We start from the raw sequence: 19,193 nt of genomic DNA, 5'->3' as shown, positions 1-19,193 counted from the left end.
ATTTAAATAATTAAATAAATAATGAAAAATCTACTTCCATTTCGATTGCCGAATGGCCTTTTTTATCCACCAAACAGTCATTTCTATTACTTGTAACATGATTTATTTACACATAAACTTCAAATTTCAATATTTAAATTGAGATTATTACTCTATAAACATGAATAAGTGAAATCGGTGAATATTCACTAATTTTAAGTGCAAACTGAACAACTTATTTTAAAAAGTGGTTCGATTGGCACTTAGAATTAGTGAGTATTCACCTGTTTCACTTATTCATCTTTATAGAGTATAATAATATTATTATATTATATTCAATAAAACCACGAAATTACTGTTTGAAATGATATTAAATTGTGACAACATTATAAATTTTTAGTTATCAATTACTAATTTTCATAATTCATTTTTTTACGTATACTCTCTAAACAGAATAAGTGAAATAATTGAATTATTGAATAACAGAATAAGTGAATTATAATTGAATATTCACTAATTCTGAGTACTAACCGAGCCACTTTTTGAAATTAGTGGTTCGATTTGCACTTGAAATTAGTGGATATTCACTTATTTTCACTAATTCATGTTTACAGTATACTGACATCTTTTAGATCTCTTCGAAAAGGTATTAGAAAGATAAGATTTTTCTAATATCTAAAAGACAGCATATCAATGATATTACAAAGTTGCGTACAATAAAAACCGGAATAGTAACTAAAATTATAAATTAATACCGGGGGCCCAGAATATAGGGTCGACATGTCAGCAAAAAATGGTTGAAAGAATAGTTCTGAGAGAAATAAGCGAAATCTGAATGAGGTAAGCTTGTTAATATTTTTTATATTTTAAAGAGTGTATTGAGACGCGTATAACAAAACAAATTACCGCAACAGATATAATTTCGAAGCACCATAATTTTTTTTTATAAATTTACAGGGGCCACGAAAATGAAAAGGGTGCAATATTACACGACGATTTTAAAACAAATGGAGAAGAATTACCAATAAATGTAATAATAATTTTATTTCGTTATTAAGCATAAATCATACTAATTATGTAAAGAAATATTATATTTTAGTTTAAAATGAATACTGAAGGAAAATAAGTGTTTATTAAAGTGGCACGTGTGGCTCAATAATGACACGTGGCTGAATTAGGATAAAAAGAATCAAATAAAAAGTGTTTATCAAATCACAATATATGTAGAATTAAACATTTAATTATATTACTTTCCGAAATTATCACTCTTAATTTTATACTTATAAAATAGAGATTATGAACATATAATTGTATCAATTTTTTTTTCTTTATATCATAATTCTGAAATATATATCTTACCAGGGACACCAAAAGCGGCTGGACGCGATCTCGTGGCGAGCACAGAACTACTACCACTGCTGCTGATGAGAATTGGTGACTTTCCCCTTCTCCATATCTATCTTTTCTCCCAATAAATTTTTTCTTTTGGTTTAAGCAACTTTTTTTTCTTGGTTGGAGCATACAAAATACTTGCGTAAAAAGTATTTTATTTGTTCTAATTAATTTTATTTTTTTCAAACAAAAAAATGCAATATTGCTTTAAAAAAATATCTCTTACTTTAAAAAATATAAATACTTGAAACAAGTTGAAATTTTTTGATTTAAGCGTAAAAATATATTGACTTGAGAGAAAAAATTTTGATTAAAGATAAAAATTTCAAAATAATTTTTTGCTTAGTGCAAGTAAGTTTTGATTTTTCGAGTTGATCGAAAAAAATTTTTTGAATCAAGAAAATTTTTCAAAATGATTCAAAATTTAGTTTTTGAATTATAACAGATAATTATTTTTTTACTAAACTAAAAAAATTGTCCGAATTCCGAAAAAATAAACAACTTTTTTTTTCCATTCCCAAAAAATTTTTTTAATGTCAGATGTCAGTTAACTTCAAAGTCTTGTTATTTCATCAAGTTTTCAACCGACTACGACATAGAAATGAACCTTGTGCTACAGTAAAAATTTATCATAAGTTTTTAACCTAACAAAAGTTGAGCCAATACCTCTTATTTTATAATTTAAAAATAATTAAGTTATTTTAAAATATCAATGAGAATTACAAGAATTTAAAATTTGAAAAAATAAAAAAAGTTTTAAGTTTACAACAAAATATTAAAAAAAATCAGCGATTTCTAAAAATAAGTATAAAAAAATATAAGAGTAAACAAAAAAAACATAAATATTACAACTAAAATATTAAAAAATGGCATCTTCACTGTCATGTAAGTATTTAAATATTTTTAAAAAAATTTAGCAACACATTAGCAAATAATTAAAAATTTTCGGATTTTTTTTATTAAATCGATTTCAAAAAAATTAAAAATACACATGTAGAAAATGAAAAAATCTTTAAGTGCAATTTTTACAATTTATTGTTTTTTAAAAAATTCAAAAATTATTAGTCGTCTTAACTTCAGTATCAAAAAATTTATGATTTAGAAGTTAACATACAATTTGCAATTTTTTTTTATATTTTTTTTTTAATAATTTGTCGGCTAACTTCCGTATCTTAATTAATTAATAGAGTAAACAATTAATAAAATAAAATTAAAAAAAAAATGCGCATCTAAAAATTTAAAAAATTAATAAGCTCATTTTTTATAAATATTTAAAAAAAAATTATTTACTTTATTTATTTATAGTTTTATATTTGTTTGATGTCTGCTACATTTACTCATAAAATAAATACCTGTAATTTATTACTTTAATATTTTTCCAGCATATTGGGTTAAATTTTTTACTGCCGCTGGTTTTCCACTGGACGTAGCAACAAAACACGCAGTAGTATTTTCAAATAATCGAATAAAACCCGACATGTTACCAGACTTAGACAAGCCGAGTTTAAAAGAAATGGGAATCACATTAATGGGTGACATGATTGCAATATTACGTTATGCTAAAAAAGTAAGCGAAGAAATGACTTGCGAACGTTTTTTAGTTGATACAGCTGAGCCAACATTGTCAATAAACAGTAGCATTAATAATAACAATAATAAGTCAGTAAAAATGAATCCAACAAAGTCTGCGGTCACGAAAAAACTTCCGTCAAAAATAACAAATGTCACTAAAGTAATAGACAATAAGTCTCAAGTAATTAGTAAAAATAATTTAAAAACAAAGTCAACGGTAACTTTGAAAAAAAAACCTGTTGGAAATACGAGAGTCGGGTCGATTGTGAAAGCGGATGTACAGTCAAAAAAACGTAAATTAACAGAGACTAAAATTATTGACAGTGATAATGACGACAGTGATGATGATGATATTAATTTAAAAATAAACAAACGATTAAAGAGTGACGACAGTAAAATAAATTACAAAGTCGTGATGGGTAGAACAGGAAACATAAAACCTCAGGAATTGTCGAGCAAAAAAAAATTAATTGATCAAAAACGAACTGTCTTTGATAGACTGGGTGACAGTTCAGTAACGAGTACGACAAATTTAATTGATACTAATTCAAGTCCGACCTTTAATGTTACTGGTATTGGTAATGATGTAGTTAAACGTAACTCGAGTGTATTTAATCGTCTAGGCGACAGAGATAAGAAAGATATGAGCGCTGGTATCTTGAAAAATGAAACGAGTGATGGTAAATTGAATCAACCTCATGGAATTTTGAAAAGCAAACCTTGTAATATTGGCACTACGTCAATTAGTGTAGTAAAGGGAATTAAAGGAATTGGAAAGTCGGGTACGATGCACGCAGACCATGAGACCAATAAGAAAATTGTTTCGAGTAGTATTAAACAACTTGTGAGAACAACCAAAGCTATGAAATTGAATAGTGTCGCGTCTATTACCAGGAAGATTCCTAATAATAAATTAGGTGAGTTGAAGTTATTTTTATCTTAGTTTTTTTTTTTTTTGTAGCTTATATATAGAAGTGATTCAACGCTTTCGTTTGGATTTTGTATGTATTTTTATAATTACACAGAAAAAAAAGGATTTTGTGGGACAATCTTTACTTGACTCAAGAAAATTTTAAATTGTCCAAAGAAATTTTTTGCATTATGAATTGAAAACGAAAATTTTCTTGAGGTGAGAAAAATTTTTTTAGCCAGGAAATTTTTTTCTAGTCTCAAGAAAATTTTTGTCTCATAAAATCCTTTTTTTCTGTGTATTTTTTATTTCTTTTAAATTAAGTATTATAATTTTGAACAATTTTGAGGGCATTCTCAGACAGCGCCTCTCACTCTGAGAGAAATAAATTTATATTTTCAAGAAAAAATGATTAGTTTAAGTAAATCGTTTATTTGAGAAACCCCTTAAGTCAAGAAAACAAAATTTTTCAGGAAACACCAAAAACATTTTTCTGGAAAACCTTGACATTGAAATAATAAATACATAATTTAAGAGAATAATGTAAGCGTCTGAAAAATATTCAAACAAGAAAAATTTAATTTTTTAATCGAAATTACTTAAAAAAATTATTTAAACTTGATTGACTTATGGGGTTTCTCAACCAAACGGAAGAAAAAATTATAAAATCATTGTTTTTTTATTTCTTTCCACTCAAATAATTTATTAGACTGATAAAATGAAGTATATAATATGTATATAAACTCTGAAACTCAGAAATTACAAAAAATAATAATTAATTTAAGTATTTTAACTATTCATATTATTTTTTCTTTTAAAGAAAAAGCGCGAATTTTAAATAAAAAAGAAAAAATTATTTCTATGAAACTAAAACTGCATGTTTATTTTAAAAACCCCATAAGTCATTGACTTATGGGGTTTCTCAATAAAATGAAATTTCTGTCATCCCGTTAATTGTTTCTTAAACACTGATTTGATGGATATTTTTATTAATTTCTGTAGGGGGGCATTCAAAGAACTCAAAAGTACAAAAACCCACTTTGAAAAAACATGACTTATAGGGTTTCTCAAATAAACGATTCAAGTATTGTCGTTACTTAAGGCTGGAAGTTGGCCTGATCCAAAATAAAGAAAATATTTTTGTGATTTTTTTTTCAAAGTACCTTCTTTATTAAAATTCTCAAAATTTGTGACATTGTTGAGCATCATTCCAAGAATATTCTGCTAAATTTTCATAAAAAAATATTGAAAAATAAGCTAATGGTAGTGGGGAGAGACGAGTCACCTCAAGAAAAAAATTCTCCATGCCGTAAGTAGGATAACTCATGACTGTTTCATCTGAAATCAAAAAATCAAAAAAGATTTCTTTAGTACATAAGTTTTCTTGGATCTGAACGAAGGAATAAACAAAATTTTCATGTTTGAATTTTTGGTAAAGGTGCAATCAAAAGATTGATTTTTGTAAAAAATTGATTTTTTCGTTTAATTAAAAAATAAGTAGTTATTGAAAAAAAAAAATCCTTCGTTCAAATCTAAGATAAACTTATGTACTAAAGAAATCTTTTTGGTTTTTTTATTTCAGACGAAGCAGTCATGAGTTTTCCTGCCTACGGCATAGAGACTTTTTTTTTAGGCTTATTTTTTAATACTTTTTGATAAAAATTTAACAAAATATTCTTGGAATGATGCTTAACAATGTCACAAATTTTATAAATGTTAATGAAGAAGGTACTCTGGAATAAAATATCGTTTTTTTTTTGTATCTCAGACCAGCTTCAACCCTTAAATAGTTCCAAGGAATTATTTTCTTCAATCAAATAAAGTAATTACTTTATTCAAGTATTTTATTTACTTGCTTAATACTGAAAAAAATTTTATTTTGTCAAAAAAATATTATTAGATATGCCGCCTTTTTATCTAACATTGTTTAGATTAGTTTCGTACCTTAAAATTTTTTTTATAAATAAATAATTTTACCGTACCTAAGATTCGAACCTAGACCGAACACCCGATACTTTTAACGTTCAGCCACGGTGACATCAGAAATCATGTTTTTAATAAACTCTTATTCATCGATATTTGTCATCTTAAATATTAATTTACACAACTAAATATTAAAATTTAAATATTTAATAGTTTATAGAAGTAGCTCTCGAAAAAATTAATATATTTTATATTTTTATCGATACCAGTGATAATTTTCATTTTGTTGCAAAAAAAAATTTTTTTCTTAGTGCAAGAATTATTTTCTAATTTTTAATTATATCTTTCTTCAATTCCTTTTTTTTATTTAACCAAATAATTGCTTTAATGAACTTTTTAATTGTAATAAATTTGAGAAGGTATCAACTAAATTGTCAAAATATTTGCTTGCCTTAAGTAATTGATACTTTTATAAATTAATTACTGAAGTGAAGAAAGTTTTATTAAAATAATAATTATCAATTTAATTTTTTTAAAAAATTACTTATTTTAAATTTTTATGGAAACAAGAAAAATAATTACATGAATATAATTTTTTTTTTTTAGTGCACATTTTTAAAATATTCAATATTGCTAAAATTCCTCAGGATATAGATTTTTAAAATAATTACTTGTAGTTGTTTTAAATTACATGAAAAACTCTTTTAAAATTTCAAACTTTAATATTGACAAAGATTTTATTAAAATTAATTTGCCAAATTAATTACAACTTTAATTTTTTTAAAATCTATATCTTATTAAAACTGCAATATCGTTGTCTTTTGTCAATCGATGTTTTAATTTATCTTTTTAATTAATTTATAAAATTTCGAAACCGTTGACAGTTCTAGGTCACTGAATATTTTAAAAAAGTGTGGGGTTGCAGTTCAAAATTCGCTTTAATGAATAATTAAACTTTTATTTAAGTTATAGTAGGAGAGCTGGCAACAATTTTTGGGTAGGTATTTGAGGCAAGCTGAAAACTTGTCCTATACCTCTCCTATTATACCCCAATACGAAACTGCAGACCTGGCTGGTGAGTAGCGGGGCTAACTCAACCCCTAAATTTTTAAAAATATTATTTTTTTATTTCGAAAAATGTATTTGAGGCAATATGCAATTTTTATATGTTGTAGTTTAATATTTAAAGAATAAAAAAAAAAATAAGCCAGATGATTTAGTCGGGATTTAAAAATTGCCAGACGCGTGCAAAAACATTTTGAAAAAAAATACAAAAAATGTATTTGAGGCAACTTGAAATTTTAACAGGATATTATTTATAATTAAAAAATAAGATCCTCAAAAAGACAGGTCATTTCTGTGGGTCTTTCTACCTGCCAGGTGATCCAACAACTTATATATAAGCGCGAGTGCGTAGCGCTATAGACAAGCTGTAGCGTGAGGGAGAGCGTATATCGGCAGCTGTTTGCGTCCTTGCTTGCCGCGTTACTATTGGCTTTGACGAGGTCACGTGACATATAATAGCCACGAGGTTTTCAATCGGAATTTTGGAGTCGTTATTCTCAGTCGTACATTTTTAACATTGATGTTACACGTTTTATAAAGTAAATAATTTTAAAATGTCTAGTGAAAAGTTAAGTTGTGTCATTTGTAAAAAAAGTGATGATAAAGTGATTGCGTTTGTAGAAAAAACTCTCAATAAAAGTCATGAGGTGTTAGAAATCCGTAAATATCATGGACTAAAATATAATAACGTGGTTTTGCCAGTGATTCCTAACCTTACAGATGGTTATCATACAAGTTGTTATAAAAATTTTTTAGCGTTGATGAAAAAATACTATGACAATGCTGTGATAAGATCTAATGTTTCTACTCCTATAAAAGGTATTGTATTAATTTACTTATTTTTCAAGCGATATATGCTCATAACGAAATTGAAGCATTCACTATATTGAGTTTACCAATTTTTTTACTGACACTATAAAACATTCCGTATACTTTTATTATTATTGTATCTTTTACCTGCCTAACTCAATACAATAGCTGTAACATCTGTATTCACAAATACTACCTACTCGAATTCTGAGGGTCTCTCAAAAACTGTTAGAAGTTATTTCAATATAGAATTTTTAACTTTATTTTTAAATATTTTATTTTTTTTAATCAAAGGTTATTATTTTGAAAACTACACGTTGGAATTTAAAAAGAATGCTACTTTTGTAAATAGTATTTAGTGCTTAGTCAAAAAAACAAAACCGGATCCCGGCACCAAAACTAGTGTTGACCAGTGTAATTTTTTATTGCAGACAATTTATTATCCGATGATTCCCCTCAACAAAGTACGTTTGAAGCATCTACATCAGCAACTACAGTTGAACTCTCTACATTTCCAGCAGAACCATCTACACCAATGCTCCAACCATCCAAATCTACAGTCGAAGCAGCAACATTAGCACCCCAACCATCTACATCTACACTTCAATCATGTACATCTACGTCAGAAACTCATCTAATTGCCAATGATGAAGCCAATATCACTGATTCCCCAAGTACGCCTGTGGACAATATCGACGAAAATTCCGAAGTTAATCCAAAAATTTGTATTTTTTGTGACAAAAACTTGAAAAAACACCAAGGACAACGACAACCTCTTCCTCAAGTAGATAAAGAAAGTTTAATAAAATCCTTGGAAAAGTATAAAAGATTTATCCAAGAAACAGAAACTTTCCAAAAAATACAAAATTCCAGAGCGTTATATAATCATCGCATTTGCCGAAAAAATTATTTTAATAAATTACGAGATTTTGAAGAAAAACCCGAGACAAATTACCACAAAAATTTACAATTTCACAAAGAAGCTTTTAATGAAATTTGCAGCTTTATCGATGAAAGAGTGATCAAGAATAAAAAATTTTATTCTTTTGCTTTCATCTGTACTAATTATTTGGAAATTATTTCAAATGCTGCTGCGGAAAAAGGAGAAGAATATGATAATGTTTTCAGCAAGGCTCACTTTGAGAGTAAATTAAAAAAAAAATATCAAGAAACTATACAAATTTCATTAGTACATAATAAAAAAATTATTGGACCACCAGGTTACTTAATCAACGAAGATTTATTAACTGTAATAGAAGAATCGGATGTTCTCCAAAATGCGGCGCTTATTTTAAGAAGAACAATTCTTGACATTAAAAAAACACCGTTACCTGAATACATTAGGACTTCAGATTTATTAAAGGGCGAGTGCATGACACCCCAACTCATAAAAGATTTCTATTCGACTATATTGCGTGGTTGTAATTTCAAATATAAGCTAACCAAAGAATGTGAACGGAAAAGTTCATCACTGGCTGATGATTTAATTTTTAATGCGTCTCATGGCAAAATAAAACCGTCGAAACATATTACCCTTGCTATGACGTTGAAAAGTATTACAAGTTCGCGAAAAGTTGTTGAGATTGTTAACCGATATGGCCATTGCTGCAGCTATCATACTGTTGAAGAGTTGGAAACAGAGGCTACATTTGCGTCGTCGAGTCGATCTTTGTCATGTCCTGAAGGAATTATTACAGCCGATGGACTTTGCACGGGAGTAGCTTATGATAATTTTGATCGTTTCGTCGATATCGCATCTGGTAAAAATACATTACATGACACTGTAGGTATTATTTACCAAAATGTACATCAACTTGAGCATTTAGAAGACGATGTTTTTGTCGATATGCCTGAAGAAATTGTTCCAGATGAAATACCAGATAATAATGATAATCAAGAACAAAGTGAAAATGGGAACAGTAATGACAAAACAAGAAAAAAAAATAGACGACGAAAGTTTGAAGCTATCACTCCTGACTTACAACCCTTTTCGAAAAAAATAAGATTATCTGAAACATTATTATCGTCTTCAGATGAGTGAAGGTCAATTTCTGTGGCATCATTGCAGAAAGTAAAGAAATTAGATGTTCTTTGGATGTTGTCACATGCATTGAAAATCCCCAACATTCCTATGTGGGTTGGATTCAACAGTCAATTTGTTGAAGATATTAATTCTTCCAGACAAAAGATATGTTATCTCACTCCTATCAACGAGTCACCTACAGCTAAAAATGTTGTTCTCGAGACATTGAAAGAAACCCAAAAAATTGCTACAGAAGTGAAACAGTCCGAAATAGTCGTCACATATGATTTGGCCATCGCTAAAATAGCGATGCAAATTCAGTCAATCGAGAAGCCGTTGTTTGACAATGTATTTATTCATTTGGGGTCCTTCCACATCATGATGGCTTACTTTAAAGCTGTCGGAAAATTTATATCTGACTGTGGACTCACGAATGTTGCGGTTGAAAGTGGAATAATTGCAAGTGGGTCTGTTGACTCATTTATTTCTGGCAAACATTTTAACAGATGCAAACGATTACACCCTCTGATGGCACTCGGATTGGAAATTTTACATTTTCAATTTTTCTTAGAAACTGAAAAAATAACAATTCCTGAAAATTTCGAAACGGAGCTGATTGCCTTTAATAATCACGATTTATCCTACGATGCCTTATTGAATAATAGCGAAGTTTCTGAAATAATATCAGCATACAGTGCATTTAAAGAAGCCAGTCTTACTGGAGTTCACGGCATAACTCCAAAATTTTATATGATTTACATAAATCTTGTGAGCTATTATCAAATACTGAGCCGAAGTATACGAACAGGAGATTTCTCATTGTTCAAATATATTTTACCAAAAATTAATAATCTTTTTTTTTGTAGTAAATCAACCGAATTATGCACGTTGGCTAGTTAGATATCACGAAAATTTAATAAAACTGGAAGAAACTCATCCACAATTATATGTAAATATGGAAAGAGGTCATTTTGGCATTCAAAGAACGGATAAGTCTTTTTCTAGGCAGCCAATTGATTTGACGCTAGAACAGACAATCAACGCAGATGCTGGAAGAAGATTGACTGGTGTAATTCATTTTACAAATTCTATTTCTGCTCGTCAGCGTTGGTGCAAAAGCCATGAGATTAGATCTACGATAATATCTCATACCTACGAGGTTACTGGATTAAGAAAACATACAGATGTAACAGCTGATCTGGAACGTTACAATATTAGAAGAGATTCGAAACACCTCCAATCATTTGTAGATGCTTTTTCAAAGTTCATGAACCCTTTCGATGCAGGCTTAGACAAACTGCAACTCTTTAATATTTCAAGCGGAAAAGCAGCTGCACAAGCAGTGCAAGATTATCTAGTTAATATTGAAGAGGATGGTAAAAAATTACGTGAGCAGTTTATAACGGAATGTAGTGAGTTACCCGATCGGTTCGAAAAATCCATACCCAGAGTGAAAATAATGAATTTTTCCAATGAAACTGTTAAAAAATCTGTTAAAAGTGGTAATAAAGTGCAAGAAATTCAAATGCAACGTGACTTGTTCGGTAGACTGCTGGGTTTATCTTTGGATTACAAGATTGACATGGAAAAAATTTTGTGTTATCCAGTAACTCCTCTTCCGATGTCAATGTGCCGTTTAGATGGCAGCTTACATCAAACCGATAAATCTGCAATAGTTAATTGCTTTGAAAAACAGCACAAATGCACCGATGCACCAAAAACCTTTGATATAGTTATCGTTGATGGATTTTTTTTGTTGCATACAATGCACGATATACCTGCAACATTTGGCGGTATTTCAAAAAAAATAATGAATATCTTGACAGCATTTAAAGCTCTACGGGTTGATATTGTTTTCGATCAATATTTCGTCCCATCTATAAAAGATTATGAACGTACGCGAAGAAATGAACAAAAAACGATTGATTTTAAGATTAATGGTCCTAGCCAAACTAGGCCGACAGATTTTATGAAAGAATTAAAAAATATTAAATTTAAGGAAAGTTTTGTCCAGTTTTTAATTGAATATTGGGCTACAGATGAAATGGCAACATTTATTGGTAACACCTTAATAAAGTTAAACTATGATTCGTGTTATTCATATATTGTAAAAAATAATTCTGTTGAAATGACTATTGATGAGGATATGACTTGTAATAATCACGAAGAAGCTGATACAAAGATAATTCACCATGCGTGTAAACTCGATATATGTGCAAAGACGAACGTTCTTCTTAAAACTTCAGATACAGACGTATTGATAATCATGCTTGGAAATATGGATCATCTTCAAAGCGATGAGCTCAACATTTTTATGGAGTATGGCACTGGGAACTCTAAAAGGAACATTAATGTAACAAAATTACACATGGAATTAGGGCCATCTTTATGCACGAGTTTACCTGGTTTTCACGCATTAACAGGATGCGATTACAATCCATCATTTTTTCAAAAAGGCAAGATAAGACCATATAAAATATTGATAAAAAATAAATCTTATCAAAAAGCATTAACAGATCTAGGAGTTGCACATATTACCGGTTCGCGAGATGAAATTTTGCCAATTTTGGAAGCATTTGTTTGCGAAATTTATGTATATAAAAATTTATCAAATATCAATGCAGCACGATTTCAAAAATTTTGTACAACTTACAAAGCCGACACTGAAGATGAACCTTTTAAGAAAGCATTAAAAAATTGTGATCCCTCAGCTTTACCACCGTGCAAAGCTGAATTACAACAACATCTTTTACGAACGCAATATATAACGAGTATTTGGAGAAATGCATATTTACGATTCCTCAGCTCTTTGACACCGGATAGAAACGGATGGGCACTTAATGAGGATACGCTAGATTTTCACTGGTTTGACGGAGATTGTATACCACAATCAGTATTCGACGCTCTTGTCCATGACAATAATAAACAAAATGATATTGGAAATGTTATTGCAGGTGCGTATAAATAGTCTTTTTTTAATAACTGCTGTATTCGAATTACTATGATTAATTAAAAAAATCAATATATATTTCTTTTCGTAGATGATGCAGAGGATGATGAAGCTGACACAGATGAATCTGAAGAAGATTCTGATAGCTCTGATGAAGGAGCATCCACGGATGAAGAATAACAATTTATTTATGAATTAAATTTATATTTTTGTACTCATAATTTTGCCGTTGTATAATTATTTTCTCTCAATAAATCCGATTTTGTAATTGTCTATTTTTGTAATCGTTACTTTCTTTATTTAATACGTTAGCCATTATTAATTTTCACGTGAAAAAAATATTCAATTTTTGTATAAATTTTAAATTATATATGCTAAAAAAATATAACACAATAAATATATCCATTTAACACACATAAATCAACACCATCATTTTTATATAAACCGTTTTTAGCAGAAATTCATAAAATTTTATATTTTTTACTCCAAAATTTCGATTGAAAACCTCGTGGCTATTATATGTCACGTGACCTCGTCAAAGCCAATAGTAACGCGGCAAGCAAGGACGCAGACAGCTGCCGATATACGCTCTCCCTCACGCTACAGCTTGTCTATAGCGCTACGCACTCGCACTTATATATAAGTTGTTGGATCACCTGGCAGGTAGAAAGACCCACAGAAATGACCTGTCTTTTTGAGGATCTTATTTTTTAATTATAAATAATATCCTGTTAAAATTTCAAGTTGCCTCAAATACATTTTTTGTATTTTTTTTCAAAATGTTTTTGCACGCGTCTGGCAATTTTAAAATCCCGACTAAATCATCTGGCTTATTTTTTTTTTTTATTCTTTAAATATTAAACTACAACATATAAAAATTGCATATTGCCTCAAATACATTTTTCGAAATAAAAAAATAATATTTTTAAAAATTTAGGGGTTGAGTTAGCCCCGCTACTCACCAGCCAGGTCTGCAGTTTCGTATTGGGGTATAATAGGAGAGGTATAGGACAAGTTTTCAGCTTGCCTCAAATACCTACCCAAAAATTGTTGCCAGCTCTCGGACTAAAAGTAAATCAAAAATTTTAATTAGCCATAGCTATAGGGGATTCAAAAATTACATTCCGTTTTTTAATTTTCTATTTTCGTATCAAAAATTAAATAAAAAATTTTAAATTCCGAACATCGGATTAGTGTTATTTTAATTTTTAATTTTCTGTTTACCCTGAAAATAATTCAAAAAATTTAATTCGTAAATGTTACAACTATGAATGATCTTTTTATTTGAAATTCTATTATATCTGACGATCAAGAGTAGGTTTAAAAATATTCAAACTTGAAGGTCAAGTAAAACAGTATTCTTCCCTGTTATAAGTGCCGTCAAATTTTTTGTCTTGATTACTTATCTAATTGCGTACCATATCTAAATTAAAAAGTAATTTCCAATTTTTGATTCCACGAGTTTGAATTAACAAATAATTTTTTAATTTTTAATCCCACGTTTCTGAATTAGAATTAATTTTTGAAATTTTAAACCCCCGTGTCAATTTAAAAACTAATTTTTAAATTTTTAATTTGACTTGTCTGATTAAAAATGAGTTTTTCGATTTGTAATCCCACGTGAGTACATTTAAATTAATTTTCAAATTTTGAATCTCTCGCGCCGAATTAAATATCAATTTTAAAATTTTGAATCCTACGTCTCTGGATTAAAATTAATTTTCTAATATTTAATCTCACGTTTCTGAATTAAAATTAATTTTTAAATTTTTCAATTAAAGTTGTTGAATTAAAAATTAATTTCGTCATTTTAATTGATATAACTTCAATTACGGATTAAAAATTTATTTTTAATTGCAAATATTTTAATTAAAGAATTCGCAACCCTGATCAATAATATTTTTAATTCACAATGCAAAATATTTCTTGCGCTAATAAATTTTTTTTATATAATTTAAAATGTCTCAAAATTAATATTTTTTTTTTTATTTACAGCATCAGAACGATTGAATTCACTGCCAGCAAAATCACGATTGGGAATCGGTACGAAACAAGTAACATTCAACAAAGTAGCAACAGTGGCACACATAAAAAAACCTGATGTTTTTAGTAGGCTCGGTCTGTAATTATTCTCAACTAAAACTTAAATTATTCTGTATTTTTTTACATTTTAATGATTATTAAATTAAACATTAAGCTTCACTTATCACTCATGAAAAATTAAATAACATTTAATCATTAATATAAATTAGAGTTACATAAGTAAAAAAAAAATATTGTAATTACAGTTTATTTAATGGCTTAGTAAAAAAAACATTTGTACATATATATTATAACGTATATTTGAATATTTTTTCTTCTTATAAAATATATAATATTGGTATTACATAAATGTAGAGTAATGAAATACAACAAAACCAATTTATATTTACCTCCGAGATCTGTAATTTGTGAATGATAATAAAATTAAAAAAAAAACAATTCATTGAATTCGAAAGTTCTTGAATGTTTTTTGGATAAACCTACGCTTCAATGAAATCATTTTTTTTGTAAGAATCAAAGAAAGTGTTCTGTAATTAATGTATAAATTATATCACAGGCAAAAAAAAATAATTTCTCATGTACATATAATTAATTAATTAATTAATTAATAGTAGGTACTTGAGACGGTTTTGCGTGACGTCTAAACATCAAATTACCAACAATGTTGTATATTTATTTATTTATAAGATAAATAAAAGCCGTTCCATTGTGCTATTGCTGATCAGTCGCAAGTTGAGGAAAGCTGAAACTTAAATTTTCATTGATGTGAGAATAATATTTTATATTTTCAAATTTAAATCTATCGTTTTATTTTAAGATTTCAAATTTTTACGGTTAACTTTAAATGTTCATATAGATTTTTCTTCATTAAAATTTAAACAAAAGTTTTGAGTTAAATAATTATAGAAAAATTTTCCGTATATTTTCATTCTTTTTTGTCAAAATTTTTATTAAAAAAAAAAAAAAAACAATTTATCGAATTTAAAAAATTTATATTTTGAGATTAATTAATATTTCATAGATTTTTGAAAAATAAAAAAACTAAATGTTAGATGGAATAAATTCAAAATTTTGTTAATAAATAAATTTTTTTGAAATTTTGAAGATGGTGAAAAATAATATTACGTAATTTAAAGAATTGGAGAAGGTATCAGTTGCTAATATTTTGTCGTACCTTATAAATACTTACTGTTCAGTTTACTAAAATTTATTTTCTACAATTCTATTGCCTATAAATATAAAATATATAATTTAATTGCATAAAAAAATTATTGTAGATCTATAGCTTACTAAAAAAATTTCATGATGTTGAATTGATTACTATTTAACTACGTGCCTAAACAATGAAATAATTAATGCAGATGAGCTTCTGATTTATTTCTCGAGGAAACCAAGTACTTGCTGAGAGAAATTATCAACGTTCAAGACCGATCACTTGAGAAAAAAGACACAGCTCCTCTGTAAAATATCAGAACCACGGTAATTTTCACAGTAGTATGACTCGCCCGGTCCATCATAAGATACTGGACTGAATCCTACAGATGTAGAAAATTACCTGATCAGGCGACTAATTTCTAACAGAAAACTCGGAATTTTCCAGGTACTATTGTGAAGACTGGTCCTGATATTTTTCGATCAGCTGCGTTTTTTTTCTCAAGTGATCGGTCTTGGTTGATCATTTCCCTCGGCGTGCTTGATATTCTCGGCAAATAAATCAGAAGCTCATCTACATTAATTAGGAATTTCATTGATTTGTGTACACAGTAAAACAGTAATCAATTGGACATCATGAAATATTTTCAAGTGACAGAACAGTCTGCAATTAAATTACATATTTTATATTTATGCAGGCAATAAACCCGTAGAAAATTTCAGTAGACGAACAGTAAGCATTTTAATGTACAAAAAAATATTGTAGGCATTTGATACATTTAGGAAAAATTGTAGGCAACTAATGCCTCGTCAGTTGTAATTTTCATATCTTTTTAAAATAAATGAAAATTATAAATGTCTGATACATAATACTCAACCTGATAAACGTCGTTTGCTAAGTGTATATTAATTATAGTTTAACTGGCGTTATTTTAAAATTCTGCATCAAGTTCCATTCAGCAATGCGACAACTGTAACCATTCCAAAAGGCTTAATTATACATTTTTAAAAAGATGCGTCAAAAAATCACATTTTTATTTGTTTAAACGAACGTATTCACTCAATTATTTTTTCTCTTAACAATTTTTTAAATAATAAAATTTTATTTATCGTCGTTTTTACAAAAAAAAATGTGGTTGCTCATTTTAAATTGACGCCCACCTTAATTTTAGTTGGCTAATATCCCTTACATCCGAGATAAATTTCCTGCCGCCTCAAGTCCTGTAAAAATGAAATAATTGGTACAGTCTCGGAGGTTCACAATGTAAATAACGATATTACATACGTCATATTTAACTAACAAATAAACTTACAATACAGTTTAAGATTTAAATAACTTAATCTACTACAGTATTAATAGAAAATAATTATTATAAAAAAATAAATCAGCAACAGTTCCTTATCCTACGTTACCGACCATACAGTAAATAAATCTGTCATTAGATTTATTTCTAACTTCCATAAGATTTTTCTTATCCAAATTCACGGTCCGTTCGAATTGATGCTGTTGTAGTGGCAAGCTGAGCAAAATTCCAATGAAACTCTCCCAGAATTAACGTGCACGCAGATCCCGCTGTTGCCCAAATCCTTGAATAAGTCTATTGACTCCACAGGACTATTGCTGGGTTTCAAAAAATCAATTGGCTCGTCATCCAGGTCATCATCATTTATATTATTGAACATGTCGTCAATCGAACTGAGCTGTTCGATGTCCGTGTCACTGATTCCTAGATCAATGTCCTCGACAGTTTCAAGCGATTTAATTAATTCATTTTGACTTTTAATGGCACTGTCATCAAGATTCTGATCTTTTACAGAAACTTGGCCATTTATTGGATCGTAATTAACTCCTTCAAAATTAAACAAGTTATCAAGACATGAACTAGCGTAGTCATGATCTGACACTGCGATTGGCGGCAGCGTCATCTGTAAAAAAGGATTGTTATTTAAATATATACCTTTTTCTTCGCCATTGTGGACTTTATTTTCTTCTATATGACAAATGGACTTTGGACTCGGATCTGTTTTCCTTTTGCTTCGTCGCAGAATTTCGTTCATTGATTTTAATAGCAATGAAATACTCGATTTATTATTGAGGATGTTTTTTAAATATGAAACTTCAGCGTTTAATTTTTTTAATTCATTGCACTGGTTTTTATTTATTGTAGTCAAGTCTTTTATTTCTTGACGATGGTGCATTAATTTGTTTTCTATTTTTTCTATGTACTCCTTTTTTTTTTGACGATTCATCCGTGCCATCAACGCATTGCGATTCAAACATGGCCGCTTTGATGGACCACGACCACGTTTACGAGGTTTCGGTTCAATGGATTCACTTATTGAATTAGTGTTTGATGAATTTTCGTAATAAAAATCACTGTCTCCAGACGAGTCTTCATTAAATTGATGTCTGCGCTTTCCCGTCATCTTGTGACTGTAAGATAATTTTTTTTATTCAAATTTATTTGAATTATGTAACTTTATTTTTTATAAAAAGAGATGACTTTTGATGAATATAATTATTTAATGATTTTAATGATACTTTTAACTTTTTATAAAATATTTCTGATGACGTCGAAGTTCGTAGGATTACTGGCACAATTGAAATGGCGACTGCTACTGGTTTATACGGCTCGTTTTGTGAACGTAATGACGTCGTATTCGAAACTCAAGAGCGCATGTGCAGTAATTGATAATTTAAATTATCGATAACAAAACATGACAGCATTTATATCATATTAATATATGTAATATGTAATTAAATAATAATTTTGTTTTTGTTTTATTTTTAGGTTTGAATAAACAACGATTAAAATTTAAATTTTGATAAATGTTTTGGTGAAAAATAATTTTGTTGATTGTAAATTTTCCTAAGAAAAATTATTTTTACAAATTTAAACTCTAATCTATGATTTAAAACTTAGAATAGAAAATTCTGATCGAATTTATTTGGAAAATTCATAATTAATCTGAGAGAAAATTAATCAGAAATTGGAAAGAAAATTTCAATGGGAAAAAAATTAAGAAACAAATTTATTATTTTCTGTTTAAAATTAAATTGGATACTTGCCCTGATTGAAAACTCCGATTGAATTCCGATAGGAAGATTCTAATCGAATTTTATTGGAAATTTCTGATTCTTTCAATCAGTTTTAATGGGAAATTCGAATGAATTCGATTGAAAATTAATCGGAAATCATAAAAAATTTTTATTTCCCGATAAAATCCGATTGAACTATTTCTATTGGATACTTGGAAGATACTAATATTAAACCAGAATCATTATATATATGTTACAAAATTTTTTATTATTTATATTAAAATTTGATACACATAGAAAAGCAAAAATTTGTAATTTCGTATATTAAAATTAA

At 28.3% G+C, this 19,193-nt stretch overlaps 4 protein-coding genes across 8 annotated transcripts; 3 read left to right on the top strand and 1 right to left on the bottom strand.

The window, feature by feature from the left end:
* Positions 1 to 1,995: 1,995 nt before the first annotated feature.
* LOC103569734 (uncharacterized protein C19orf47) lies at positions 1,996 to 14,854 on the top strand. Its single transcript, XM_014441841.2, has 3 exons — positions 1,996 to 2,256; positions 2,754 to 3,860; positions 14,620 to 14,854. The coding sequence occupies exons 1-3, from the start codon at positions 2,238 to 2,240 to the stop codon at positions 14,748 to 14,750; spliced, it is 1,257 nt and encodes a 418-aa protein (XP_014297327.1). The 5' UTR covers positions 1,996 to 2,237; the 3' UTR covers positions 14,751 to 14,854.
* On the top strand, positions 7,302 to 9,695 carry LOC103569733 (uncharacterized). The gene is made up of 2 exons (XM_008547197.3): positions 7,302 to 7,660; positions 8,083 to 9,695. Exons 1-2 carry the CDS (start codon positions 7,396 to 7,398, stop codon positions 9,690 to 9,692), a joined length of 1,875 nt encoding a protein of 624 aa, XP_008545419.2. The 5' UTR covers positions 7,302 to 7,395; the 3' UTR covers positions 9,693 to 9,695.
* On the top strand, positions 10,628 to 12,897 carry LOC128667953 (uncharacterized). Its single transcript, XM_053739741.1, has 2 exons — positions 10,628 to 12,628; positions 12,716 to 12,897. Exons 1-2 carry the CDS (start codon positions 10,630 to 10,632, stop codon positions 12,802 to 12,804), a joined length of 2,088 nt encoding a protein of 695 aa, XP_053595716.1. The 5' UTR covers positions 10,628 to 10,629; the 3' UTR covers positions 12,805 to 12,897.
* Positions 14,855 to 14,960: 106 nt separating the features above from the next.
* On the bottom strand, positions 14,961 to 18,472 carry LOC103569735 (uncharacterized). Of its 5 annotated transcripts, XM_053739743.1 has the most exons (4): positions 16,981 to 18,472; positions 15,324 to 16,790; positions 15,151 to 15,194; positions 14,961 to 15,065 (listed from the first exon to the last, which is right to left on the bottom strand). In XM_053739743.1, exon 1 carries the CDS (start codon positions 18,244 to 18,246, stop codon positions 17,302 to 17,304), a length of 945 nt encoding a protein of 314 aa, XP_053595718.1. In that variant the 5' UTR covers positions 18,247 to 18,472; the 3' UTR covers positions 14,961 to 15,065; positions 15,151 to 15,194; positions 15,324 to 16,790; positions 16,981 to 17,301. The 5 variants fall into 5 exon arrangements, with proteins under 5 accessions (XP_053595718.1, XP_053595717.1, XP_053595719.1 ...); XM_053739742.1 differs by lacking the exon at positions 14,961 to 15,065 and having other exon boundaries at positions 15,069 to 15,194; XM_053739744.1 differs by lacking the exon at positions 14,961 to 15,065 and having other exon boundaries at positions 15,076 to 15,415; positions 16,698 to 16,790.
* Positions 18,473 to 19,193: the final 721 nt, after the last annotated feature.

This window comes from Microplitis demolitor, chromosome 6 (genome assembly GCF_026212275.2).
Source record: "Microplitis demolitor isolate Queensland-Clemson2020A chromosome 6, iyMicDemo2.1a, whole genome shotgun sequence".
Taxonomy (NCBI): Eukaryota; Metazoa; Arthropoda; class Insecta; order Hymenoptera; family Braconidae; genus Microplitis; species Microplitis demolitor.
Note: the sequence above shows the minus strand (reverse complement) of the source record. Positions and strands in the feature narration are given on the sequence as shown.